Consider the following 13,454-nt stretch of genomic DNA (forward strand, 5'->3'; position numbering starts at 1 on the left):
TTCATCAGCACTGAGGGTTACACTGAGGGTTGTGCACACACATTTTATATTCCACATCCTCAAAGTGGTAAGAAGTTTCCCCTGGATATGTGCTGAATGCATTTATGTTTTCATGGCATTACACCTGCTACAAGAAGGATGTACAGGTACATAAACATGTAATAAAACTTACGTTATCAGACCTATATATTCATCCATGTACTTTATTTGAATTCTCAGCAAGTGACTACTGTACATTTGATAACTGGCAACTAAACTTGTTAATCAATTCAGGTGGAATTGTGGTGATATGTCTATGCTTTTGAATGTATGAGGGCTTGTGCATGCATGGTATATGCTTCAGTCATGAAATGGCAAATATGCATGTGTGAACCAGGCCTTGAGTTATGACTTGATCTCTCATCTCTTCATCCCTCATCTAGCTATATGTGCCCCCCTTTGAATACAAGATAAATGTGTAGTGCAAATTTTATACATGTACAGTCATAAGCATGACCTCTCCTCCATCTCCCCCCCCCTTCTTATGAGAGAAGAGTTTGTGAGAATTGGGGTCTCTCTGCATTACACTTACAGCTACCATTATCTCATGGATGTTTGTAAATCCATTGTTCTTCTGCTGTGGGTTTTCTATCTCTGGCTGGGAAAAGTATGTGAACTGTGAGGCTACTGAAAAGCATTGTTGCTTGGTTAAATTAGTGTGTTGTCTTTCACACATAAAAGTCAGCTCTTGGTGCTGTAGTTATTTTCTTCCCACTCCTTTCACACTTCAGATTTCTTCTCTTCCTCCCTCTTTTTTTTAAGTTAAAAATCAGCAATACAGATGATTGGAGTATAGCAAATTATCTTCTGCCTGTTTTCAGGAATGAAAGATAGGTATTTCCTCTTTGCGCCCCCCCCCCCCCCAGATACAGAAGAAATGCTAAAAACCAGAAATAAGTCTCCTCTAAGAAAACGTGATTTTATTTTAAGTGGTCTTTGACATTGTCTCTTGCATATTCAGTTCTTAAGAAGTTGCAATGGAAAAGGCAGATAAGGCCTGTTGGGGACGTAATGCTGCCTTTTGCTGTTTATCTCCTCTTTTTCTGTTGCTGAATTCAGTGGGAATTACTCCCAGGTAACTATGCATAGGATTGTAGCTTAAATCAGTTATTGCTTTGTACTTTCTGGTGTCCAATATTTAAATGTTTTCTCCATTTATTGTAGCTGGAGTATAATTTATTTTTTCTAACCTTTCCCCAGCCCAGCAGCATTTGCTAACCATGTTTACAGGTACAGGTTTATTTGTTTGAATGTAGGGAAATAAAATGCTGACTGTGACTTATGAGAGTAATCTAGCACTAGGTAGCCTGTCTTAAACCCAGTTGATGTTTTTGAAAAAGTTGTAGATTGATATATTAATTGCCAGCATAGCAAATAGTTATGGTTCTCTGTAATCTGAAATAACTGCTTGAATGAAAGGAGCATAGGTTGTAGCTAATGCCATGTTGGTTCTTTTGCTCTTTCCTTTCCCATTTCTGGTGCAACCCAGTGCTGATGCAGGTGCTGCAATAAATGATAAATAAAATAAATGCTGTAATAAATGTCTTGCTGATATCTCTGCCTTCTGTCTAGCAGGTCTGATTGAGGTTGTTTGTTCACAAGTCACCAGCCAAATACAAAAGTCCCTGTCTCAGTTAGTTGGTGTTTTGTTTTGTTTTCTTAGTTGGTGTAGATGGGTAAATGGTTACCCCAAATCTCAAGAGAACAGCCATATAAGGGATACATAATGCAGTGGTTTGAACAAGCTCAGGTGATTATCAGTCCTAAATTTTCTGGCAATCAGTTTTGTAAGATGACACCTGGTTCTAGTGTTGTGAGAGAGGGAGAACAACTTCTCTTTCTCCACAATATGCATAACTCTATAAACTTCTATTGTGTCTCCCCTTAGTCACCTTTTCTCTAAACTAAAGAGCTGCAGATGTTATAACCTTGCTTGTAAGGAAGGTGCTCTAGGCTCCTGATCTTGTTGGTTGTCCTTCTTATGTGTTTAGAGGCAATACTCTTCTTCAGAAGCAATTCTTGGGGATATAGACATCTGAAGAAGAGCATTGCTTTGAAATGTGAAAGGCAACACTAAATCAATTTTATGAAAGTGTACCAATAAAAACATATTGAAAAAATGTGTCAGCACCTTGGGAGTTCTCCTCCCCTCCCCCCCCCCCGTTTTTTGCCTTTGATTAGTTCGTTCTGTGTCATTTCTCTCTCCCTCCTCCCCACCCTTGCTTCTGTCCACCATGACCTCAAGATCTCTTTCCTGGTCAGTCATCAGCAGCTCAGACCCCATCAGTATATATGTGAATTTGGGATTCATTGCCCCAATTTGCATCACTTATTTACTTTGAACCACATTTGCCACTTTATTGCCTACTCATGCAGTTCAGAGAGTTTTCACTAACCTAAATAGTTTAGATTGTGTAAAAACAGTTGTGGTATGCCCTTTAGTCAATTATATAGAATTTTAAAAAAACACAGGATAGCACCTTTTAGACTAACTGATTTTTAAAAAATATATAAGCTTTTGTGGATTATACCCACTTCTTCAAATATAATGTGAAAGCAAGGATAGTCAGTTTCAGCAGGTGGTGGCAAACATTCCATCTACATTTAAAGAGACATTTACAGTAGTATATTATATAATTTAAACTAAATAGTTTAGTGTCATCTGCAGATTTGGTCGCCTTGCTGCTTACACCAATTTCTAGATCACTTATGAATACAGGAGGACCTTGATATTCATTGGGGTTCCATTCTGTGGTTGTACTGTGGATACGGAAAACATGAATTTTGAGAGATTGAGTGGGAATTGGGGGTTAGGTTCCCGTTTGGGAGAGAAATGTGGGGGGACGCTCCTCACCATGCTTTGCTGCTCCCCTCGCATTTGTTTGAATTCCCCTGGAATGCCCGAAAATCACCATTTTGGGGTGTTTTTTTAAGGGTGCCATTTTGTGGCTCTGAGAAACAAAATGGCAGCCAGAAATGACCACAGTCATTTCCGGTCACCTCTGACCTCTGGCCCACGGATACAGGAGGTTGACATGGTTTTTCTTTTTCCCTAGGCATGCCAAGGTCAGGTGTCTTTCCTCCATCCGTGGATATGCGAATCCATGGATATTGAATCCGTTTATAACGAGGTTTGCCTGTATGTTAAAAGCACTGGTCACAGTACAGATCCTTGGGTGACTCCATTTCTTACTAGTTTGCTTTCTCACCTGTAAAAATAACCAACCAATGTTTGCAAAGTTTCGGGCCAATCTATGTGCAGAAAACTCTTTCTTGCAACTGGTGAAAGACCTTCTGCAAGCCTGGATGTTTGCAGAAGTGGAAATGTTTGGCTTCAAATCATTCTTCTGCAAGTTGTCCTTTGATGTCTTCCAAAAGCAAGTTCCTTTCGATGAGTACCAGAGGCCAGGGCAGTGTTCCCTCTAAGGCATGTGTATGTGTACGTGCACATGGTCACACATTTTTTTTAATGTCCGCTCAGTTAATTTTATTTCCTGCTCAGGTTGAATCAGGAAGGCCCCACTCTGAATGCACATGCACATATACTGCCTTGATATTGCTGCCCAGAACAAAACTCATTCTGCACACAGGTTAAAAAAAAAAATAGTACACTGGGCCAGGACTTAACTTATGGCACAGTTTAGTAATGGCATTGCTTGTGAATATTGGGGCTCAATCCTGGAAAAACATGAAGAATAGATTAAAGCAGTGGTTCCCCAACTGCAGGCCTCCAATGGGTGCTGAACTACAGCTCCCATCATCCCCAGCCACAATAAATTGTAGCTGGTGCTGATGGGAGTTGTAGTCAGCAACATCTGGAGGCTCCCAGTTTGGGAACCACTGGATTAAAGTGAACTTGAGCAGGTGCAGGGTGCATTTTCTTTACCACTGAGAAACCTAGAATCCCTGCATATCAGGATTCAGGGAAATGGCTTTCAAATCTGAGGGTGCTGTTTCTAGACTTGAACCCTAGTGTTTTTGTTTTCTGACAATAGGTGAGATTATAAATTACTTACTCCCCAGCTATTATAGAGTGTTCTTCATTTTAATGGAATAATAGGCGGGGTTCATCTCACCCCCATCCTGTCATTAATGTTTAGTAAGTGTAGCATAGTGAATAAGAATGTGAGCTGTGAATCAGTTTCTTTGTCTTGATTTTTCCTTCTGCCATGAATTCACTAGGAGAGACCTTAGGGGTGGCGGTAATACATGTTTATCTTCCACGGTGGTTGTTAGGATTATATCAAGATAATACATGTGAAGAGCTTTCAGCACTCAAATGCCACCTTACAAATGCTAGGTATTATTGGCCTACATGATGTGGAAAATTACTCAAAATAGTCCCATTTTAGTTTCAGTTGGATTACTTACTTTCCTTCTCGTGTCAGCCAACCACTATTTGTTGATGATCTTTAAGGTCTTTAGACGAGAATTTGGCACACATTGGCCATATATGTATGAGTTTCTTCTCAGAATGGTTATACTTGTGTGTATTACCACAGTTTGAAAGAATTGTTTAACAGGTGGATCTCGTTATCCGTGGGGGTTCTGTTCTTGGCTACAACCATGATAACGAGGCATTGAGGCAATGGGAATTGGGGGGATTAGGTTCTTGAAGGCTAAAAAACTGGCTGAAACGGGAAGAAATAAGAGAAAGAAAATACCTGTAGGAAAATACCCTGTAGGTGCTTTGTCGCTCTCCAGCTGTTCAGCAATGTCCCCAAGCCCCAATTCTTCCTTTTCCCCATGAAAAATAGTGGGGATATTCTCTCCCCCCACCCCAGCAAGAATATGCACCACTCTGGGGTCGTTTCCGACCATTTAAGAACTGTGGATGCACTTTTTAAAAAAACCCTTTAAAAACCGCATAGACCAAGGTTGGGAGAGACCTTAGGGGTGGCCCGATTGCGAATATGCGAAACTGCAATTGTCAGGACTGTGTGTGACGAGTTCTACCTGTATATAATGTTGCAAATATTTAGCGTTATGGATTCAGCATACTAAATTTTATCCATATTTGCCAGCTAGAGTTGCTTGTGTAAAACAATAACAAGAAAAGCACAGCTCCCTCTGAACTCTGATAATGTTTAAAGAAGATAATCCGATAATCCCAGTCACTGAGAGCTGCTTGTAATGAGCACTATCTATATATTTATTTTTCCTAGGCGGACCCGTCGCTAATCCAATGTGTGGCAGCTCTCGTGAGAGTTTGCGAGCTGCTGCGGGATTAGCGACCGGTGTGGAGAGAGAAAATGGTGGCTGCCGGTGGGCTGGCAGGAGGGAAAGCGCCTCCTACCAGACCAGCCGGCAGGAAGGGAGAGTGCCTGCCCCCAGGCGGGCGGGGAGGGAGGGAGAGCGCCCGCCCCCGGGCCGGCGGGGGGGGAGGGAGTGCCCGCCCCCGGGCCGGCGGGGGGGGAGGGAGTGCCCGCCCCCGGGCCGGCGGGGGGGGAGGGAGTGCCCGCCCCCGGGCCGGCGGGGGGGGGAGGGAGTGCCCGCCCCCGGGTTGGGAGGCAGCGGTGGGCTGATCTGGGGGTGGGAGGCTGTGGCAGGCCAGCTTTCCGCCTGGCCTGCAAGCCATAAAGCATAGAGGGAGGAGGAAGTGGGCCGGCCAGCTGGCCCATCAGAAAGTCCTGGGAGTGGGTGGATGGGTGGACAGAAAGCCGGGCATGCCAGTGGTGGTGGATGGGCCGGCCGGAGGCATAGATGCTCTGCTGACTAACCCAGCTAGTCTCTTTTAAACCAGTTGATGATGGTGCAGATTTTTAAATTGACAAAAAAGGAATAAGTTCAAGCTTTTGAATCATGCAAAGCTTCTTCTTCAGGTACTGATGATCAGAGCAGAATTCATAAATCAGATTTTCTCTTAAAGCAACTGACTTTAGCCATGTAAAATAATCTGTGTCAATTATATGTATCTCATTCTGTGGGATGAAGTCTTCAGTCTGATCAAGTCTGTGGGATCAAGACAGAAGTCTGATCAAATAGTGTGTTCCAGTACCACATATGGTCTTTTTCTATGTGTGTTGAAAAGGTTGGGCATCAAAAAGATGAACTTGCATTCCTGAACATACAGGTTTTAAAAACAAATTATTTTTTCTAAAAGTTGAATCTAAAGCAAGTTACCATTTCAGGATTAGTTGGGGGATCTATGAACTTCCTCTGGCCTTCTGATAAATGAGCTAATCCAACTGGAGTTTTGTGCATGTCCTAGTCACCTTAGGAGTCATAATTTCTTTGTCTCTATTAAAATATTGATCTTAAAATGGTTTATAGGTTGTTGTTGTTTTTTTTTAAAAAAGATAATATCTCATACTGCTTACAGAAGGTACAAGCAAGTTGTATTAGGACTGTGGCTGACTCAACCTGCATATATTATTCCAACATCAAACAGATACAAATGAAAGACTTTAGATGTAGATTTGAGTAATTGCTGTCATCCTCTCACACAGAACGAATAAGAGGATAAATCTGATTGGTCCAGCCCAAGTTCAAAATGTTTTGTTTGATGTTCTTATTCAGTGGGATCAACATGTCTACAAAGCCATTGATCATGGTTGACAGTGGCAAAATTATTTTTTAAAAAAAAACCTGAAACAGTTATGCACTGTGTGAAGCAGCTCCACAGACACTGGGCTGATGTGGGCTGCTAGAAGTAGGGATATGCACAAAACCGATTTCCCTGGTTCGGTTCGAATTCGAACCAGGTTCGAACCAGGAGGGGGTGGTTTGGTTTTGGTTTTGCTCGAGCCTCCCCCTGGTTCGGTTTGAAATCGAACCGGTTCGGACATCCAAAAATTGGTAGGATGGTAGCTGGCACCCAGGGGTACCTGCCATCCAAACCCCAAAGCAATCGGACACTCCTACAATTTTTTTTAATGAATTTTTGAAAATTATTTTTATTTTTTTCTCCTAGGGTATAATGGGACTCGAACCAGCCCATTATTCCTTATTGTGGAACACCCATGGGTGCCAACAACCATGCAAACCCCGAAGCAATCGGACACCCCTATGATTTTTTTATGAATATTTAAAATATTTTTAATTATTTTTCTCATAGGGTATAATGGGACCAGAGGATTGCAGCAAATGTATAGCTTCATGTCAGGGAGAAAGGGGTGTCCTAGAGTGGAGTGTGGTGGGTGGTAGTTCCAAAGGTGGGCAAGGAAGCTATCAGAATTATTTGAAAGGAATTGGGCAAAAGGCTGATTTTTAAGTGATTTTTGAAGTTTAAGCAACTTTAAGGTTTTTCTCCATAAAGAAGCATGGAGGTGTCAGCAAATGTATAGCTTCACGTCGGGGGGAAAGGGGTGTCCAAGAGCAGAGTGTGGTGGGTGGTAGTGCCCAAGGGAGGCCAGGTAGCTATCAGAATTATTTGAAAGGAATTGGGCAAAGGGCTGACTTTTAAGTGATTTTTGAAGTTTATGTGTCTTTAAGGTTAGCAGATGAGAGTGGATTCATGGTTTGTCATTGAAAATCTTATATGCTACCAAAGAATCTACACTCAGCTCACTTCAGAAACAACAAAACCCAGTACCCCATGGGTTAGCAACCCATAGAGGTGGTTGGCACCCTCACTCTGGGCCACCCCAGCACCCCCCAAGTGCAGTTATGGGGCTGCTGAAACCTCCGTTGTTCCCTATGGAGAAAAACCTTAAAGCCACTTGTGGGGTGCTGGGGTGGCCCAGAGTGAGTGGTGGTCTAGTGCAAAGAGGGTGCCAACCACCCCCATGGGTTGCTAACCCATGGGGTACTGGGTTTTGTTGTTTCTGAAGTGTTCTGAGTGTAGATTCTTTGGTAGCATATCAGATTTTCAATGACACACCATGAATCCACTCTCATCTGCTAACCTTAAAGACACATAAACTTCAAAAATCATTTAAAAATCAGCCCTTTGCCCAATTCCTTTCAAATAGTTCTGATAGCTTCCTTGCCCATCCTAGGAACTACCACCCATCAGACTCCGCTCTAGGACACCACTTTCCCTCCAACATGAAGCTATACATTTGCTGAAATCCTAATTATTCCCTATGAGGAATTCAAAAATACTTTTAAAATTCACCAATAATTAGAGGAGTGTCCAATTGCCTTGGGGTTTTGTTGGTGGTAGGCACCCCTGTCTGTCTACCACCCACCCTGCTTTTGTGCCCTAGGTGCTCCACAATAGGTTATATGAGCTGGTTCTGGTCCCATTATACCCTATGAGAAAAATAATTAAAAAATGTTTCAAATATTCATAAAATAATCGTACGAGTGTCCGATTGCTTTGGGGTTTGCATGGTTGTTGGCACCCATGGGTGCTCCACAATAAGGAATAATGGGCTGGTTCAAATCCCATTATACCCTATGAGAAAAAAAATAAAAATAATTTTCAAAAATTCATAAAATAATCGTACGAGTGTCCGATTGCTTTGGGGTTTGGGTGGCAGGTACCCCTGGGTGCCAGCTACCATCCTACCAATTTTTGGATGTCTGAACCGGTTCGAATCGAACCACCTCCTGGTTCGGTTCAAATTCGAACCTGCAGCTCGCACCTGATGGCTGGTTCGGTTCGAATTTGAACCTTCGAACCACCCTGGTTCGAATTCGAACTGGTTTGCACATCCCTAGCTAGAAGTTGTGTTTCCTTAGCCACTTCCATGATTTCATTTGAGAACTCTAGAATTTTTTTAATTGGGTGTGTGTGCGTGCACACTGATGGTTGAAAACACAACAGCCTATTGCCTGCTAGAAGGCTCAACAGTGCTCTTGCAAAGAATTTGCAAGATTCTTGGTAGGTAAAGGTTTGCCTCCATATTTGCTTTTGGTTTTTGTTTTGTTTGTCTAACATGTTTGAGGTGTGTCTTTATGATAAACCTCAAGTTTGATATGAGCCTTCAGGATAGGGACCTTTCTTCTCACTCTGTATAAAGTGCTATGCACATTGCTGGTGCTCTATAAATGGTAGTGTTGTAGTGAACTTTTGACTCCTTCTACATTTGCTATGGTTTTTGTATTTTTGTTTTGTAACAAAAAGCAAGCTAGGCATAGCTTTCTTTCCTTCCCCCCTTTTTTCACCAGTAGAGTGGTGAAAATTCATGTTACATTCTAATATTTGTAATACGCACGTTGCTACTCTTAAAAATCAATACACTGTAGGACATTAATAGATTTTATTCCATGTGGTCCTATGGATGTGGTGTGTCTTATCATTGTGATGGACTATTAAAAATTCTTAGACCCCACAGATTCTGTCATTTAGCTTTATAAACTGAATTGGTATCCTAGTTACATAACACAGACTTTACTCTGTGTATTGAGCAATTTATTGGCAGCAGTGAAACTGTTTTAGAGTACTACTTTCACATATATATACTTGAGTAAAACTTATAAATGACTTTACAACTATGGTTGCCTTAAGTGGATACTACTTGAACTCTGTGGCTCTGCTCAGCTGAGTTGTTTTAGCATATTGTTTTGATAGAGTAGGAGTTCTGGAAGGACTTGACATTTGTTTTATTGTTCAGATGTCATACAGGATTTAAATGGCCTCAGAACTGAGATTGCTTCATTGTAAAGTTGACTTCTTAATTAAATAGAGCTCCTGTATTTGAGAATGTTCTAAATTCAGCAAGGTTCCAACAATAAAACCCCATTTATTTTAGATAACATTAGCACAGCCTGCTAGCTGTGCTGCAGAGCCAGGTAAAATGTTGGTCCTTGCTGCAAAACAGAGGCCTAGTGGCCAAATGGCGCTCTTGACTTCTTCCCAGGGTGCCTGGTCCATTAGATCGAGGAATTCAAATAGGGAAAGTTGTGATAATGACAATATTGATTGTGGACAGTGGTTGTATTTCTTATCCATAGATCTGTTGCTTTCAGTCTATGATCTTGGCAACCCTAGGATTCTTTGGAAGTTTAGCAGGATCCCTGGATTAGAAATTCAGTAACCATAGACTGGTTTCCCTGAAAGACAGCATGTCTAACACTACTGTCTGCTACAATATGTCTCTGCAGGGAGATCTGGGTGTTCTCTAGGGTGCACTGTCTGTTCATATGGAATGCTAGTCTCTTGTGGTTGAGTCTTACTCCGTTTGAATAGAGTGCATGCTTTACAACATTCGCCAGGATTGTTAGCAGAGTGGACATTCTTTGCATTTATATATAAACTGCTTCAACTCTACATGTTTGAAGACTGAATTGATAATGTCAGTTATTTGAATTTGTCCATTTTTATTTTTAGCCACCTTGGAAGCTTTTGCTGAAAACCAAGATACAAATCTTTAAACAAACTACTAAATAAATGTTTTGTGCCTACCCAAATTTAAAAAGAAGAAGAAAGAGTGATATAAAATTAACTGATTTGTGTATCTTCAAACGTGTTTTGAACTATTGCCCTGAGATCAGATCTGGAGCTTAAATTTATGAGATAAATGTGACTTTTTCCTCCCACTCGCCCTATGTTGCATTAACAAATTTTAATGAGTAGCTTTAATGTACTGGGTAAGCTTGACCTGTAGAGGTGCAATTTCTTTAATAACACTTAATATCTAAACGTTCACTAAGAGATGAGCAGATTGATTTGTTGCATAATAAGAATAACTGCTTGGCTTTCTTTTTTAAAATGCTTTTAGATTTCTGTGAAGATCTGGAGCTGCTTGCCATACCCAGGAAGAAGAAGAATCTGTTAACTAGAGATTTCTTCTGCTTGGTATAATGGAATGATTCCAGCTTTCCATTTTGATTAAATAGGGATTAAACAAACAAACAAACCTTTGAATTGTTCCTGTTCTTTTTGATATCCTAAGGATGGATTGTTGAGTTGTTGCTGTGTAGTACAAAGAGCAGTCTGTTTTTCTGGTAGTGAATACATCTTGGAAGGCTCTTTAAAAGAATTAAGAAGGAACCCTATGGGTAACCCTTATCTTCAAGAAATTACTGGTCAACCATGGTAAAACTTGCCAACCCACTTTATACGGAGTGGATTCTTGAAGCTATACAAAAAGTTAAAAGGCAAAAGCAGAGGCCATCTGAAGAAAGAATTTGTCATGCTGTGTGTGCATCCCATGGATTAGATAAGAAGACAGTTTCGGAACAGCTGGAGCTAAGTGTCCAAGATGGATCTATTCTCAAAGTTACCAACAAAGGCCTTGCTTCCTACAAGGATCCAGATAATCCTGGGCGTTTTTCATCTGTTAAATCTGGTGAGCTTCCTAAACCCACTAAAGGATCACGAGGAACTTGTAACGAGCTTCGGAATGTGGACTGGAATAAACTTTTGCGCAGAGGAATTGAAGGGCTTCAGGAACCAAATGGTTCTTCCCTCAGAAACATAGAAAAATTCCTGAGAAGCCAACATGACCTTGCAAGTATTTTCAACAATCCTGTATTTCAGCGGAGGTTACGATTGGGGGCCAAACGTGCTGTAAATAATGGGAGATTATTAAAAGAAGGACCTCAATATAAAGTGAACTACGGTAGCCTGGAAGGCAAAGGAACATCTAAATACAGTTCTCTACCATTGTCTCTCCCACCTGTTAGTCTTTTGCCTCACGAAAAAGACCAGGTAAGCATACAATATTTTATTGATACAAGTTGTTAATGCTAATACTGTACTGATATAACATGTTTGGTTTTTTCCAGGAAACTTCCTTAATAAGAATTATTAGCATTTGAATGATTTTTTACTTTATGAAAATGAATTGCTTGCCTTGTTCACAGAGAAGTTTTGTTTAATGTTTGTAATTTTTTGAGACAGGTAGCACTCATTTTTTTGAGAAAATAAGTGTCCTGTACATATATGTACTGCTGCGTTTAAAGGTTTGAATTAAGTGGTTGTCCCCAGATCTTGGAACTCTCTGTGTGTGGAAACATGCTGCCTCACCTCCCTCATGGCTTTTCAAAAATGGGTCAAGGCCATCCTCTCCTCTTCATGCGGACCTTTGAGTCCTGATGGAATCCTTTGGAGTTGTTAGTGGTGCCATATTTATCATGTTTTGCTTCTGAGTTCTATGTGTCTGTGTTTTAATCTCTTCTTAACTTCTTGTGTAAATATGTTTTTATACTTGCTGCCCTGAGTTCAGTTGATAAATGATGGCCAAAATAAATAGTGCATATATTAATAATTGACGCTAATGTAAAATTTTAAAATATGAAGAACTGCAATCTTCTGAATGCCCCCCCCCCTTTCTGGAATAATAATTCTAAAAAAGGTGTTGATGTTCGTGTCTGTAAACAAACTATACATGTCCCAGCTTGCCTGGAAGATAGTTAGAATTTATATAAATGGCTGCTGCTTATGTGATGTCATTTATACATGTACTGAAGAATGTGGTAGTATGAAACATTGGAAGGGGAAGCACTGTAGACTGGGTTTATTTGTCTTAAGAATAAGACAAAATAATTCATTCCTGTGTTTCAAAGTGTCATTTTAGTCTTCTAGACTTCTAGAAAGGTATTCACAGAAGATCTAGTCAATTCAGTTCTTGCTTAGTGTTTAATTTCTTCATAGTGTAGCATGGGATTGAAACCTTGTTCTCAAGTTAAAAACCAGTATGCATATTTTTCAGTATACTAATTTGCTGAAGATATATAAACAGATCTTTGGAAAACTTTTGCTATTGAAACCTTGAAGAATTTCCTTACATTAGATCATTGCTCCTTCTAGTGTAGCACATCCTTCTTCCTTGCTACACTTTGCTTCCAGCTGAGGCATTTGATGGAATTCTCAGTCCTTTAATACCTGTCAAAGTTACTGTTCATTTGTGTTGTGAGATTATAATATGCATTAGAAGAAAGCCGCAATAGCATTATTACTTGTATCTTCCCTATAGTATATCCCTACATCTTGATTGTAAAGTGTTGTGACTGGATGATGGGACTCTCATTCCAGTGCTTGTGAGGATAACCCCCCCCCCGCCCCTGCCCCCTTTATCTTTACTCTCATCAGTGGTGAGAGTAGGCTCATTTGTGGTGGCCTGCACATGCCATGTTGGTGCTTCCTGAAGTTAATGTTGCCACTCAGCTAACTGGAAATGCTAAATCAGTGCCTGGAATCAGTAATGGACTGGATGAGGGCCAATAAGAAAAAGGTACTATTGATGAATGGTTCATCTGTGTGGGGAGATGGTGTTGGCCCTCTTCAACACCATCTGGAGGAGTTGCACTCCCTCTAAAGGATCAGGTTTGCAGTCTAGTCTTGCTCCTAAATCCATCTTTGAGGTCCAAGTGGCATCCATGGCACAGGTGTCAATTTTTATTCTTCTTGAACATAGCTTGGCCACTTTTATCCATGCCCTAATGACCTCCAGATTAGACCGCCATGATGAATTGGAAGGGAGAGGGCTCTGAAGATTGTTCAGAAGTTGCAGTTAATTTAAAACACAACTACTAAAGTGCTACTTGAGGCTAGGCAATGAGAACATATTTTGCAGTGTTTA

At 40.9% G+C, this 13,454-nt stretch overlaps 1 protein-coding gene across 9 annotated transcripts in view; it reads left to right on the plus strand.

The window, feature by feature from the left end:
* KAT6B (lysine acetyltransferase 6B) overlaps positions 1–13,454 on the plus strand; it is a 202,987-nt gene that overhangs the window by 17,842 nt on the left and 171,691 nt on the right. For 8 of the 9 annotated variants that reach the window (XM_053306954.1, XM_053306953.1, XM_053306955.1 and 5 more), the window contains exon 2: positions 10,650–11,581. The exons of the other annotated variant lie outside the window; for it this stretch is intronic. In XM_053306954.1, coding sequence (XP_053162929.1) covers positions 10,964–11,581 — 618 coding nt within the window. In that variant the 5' untranslated portion in view covers positions 10,650–10,963. The remainder of the gene's footprint in view (positions 1–10,649; positions 11,582–13,454) is intronic. 9 annotated transcript variants of the gene reach the window in all.

This window comes from Hemicordylus capensis, chromosome 3 (assembly GCF_027244095.1).
Source record: "Hemicordylus capensis ecotype Gifberg chromosome 3, rHemCap1.1.pri, whole genome shotgun sequence".
In the NCBI taxonomy this organism is placed as follows: Eukaryota; Metazoa; Chordata; class Lepidosauria; order Squamata; family Cordylidae; genus Hemicordylus; species Hemicordylus capensis.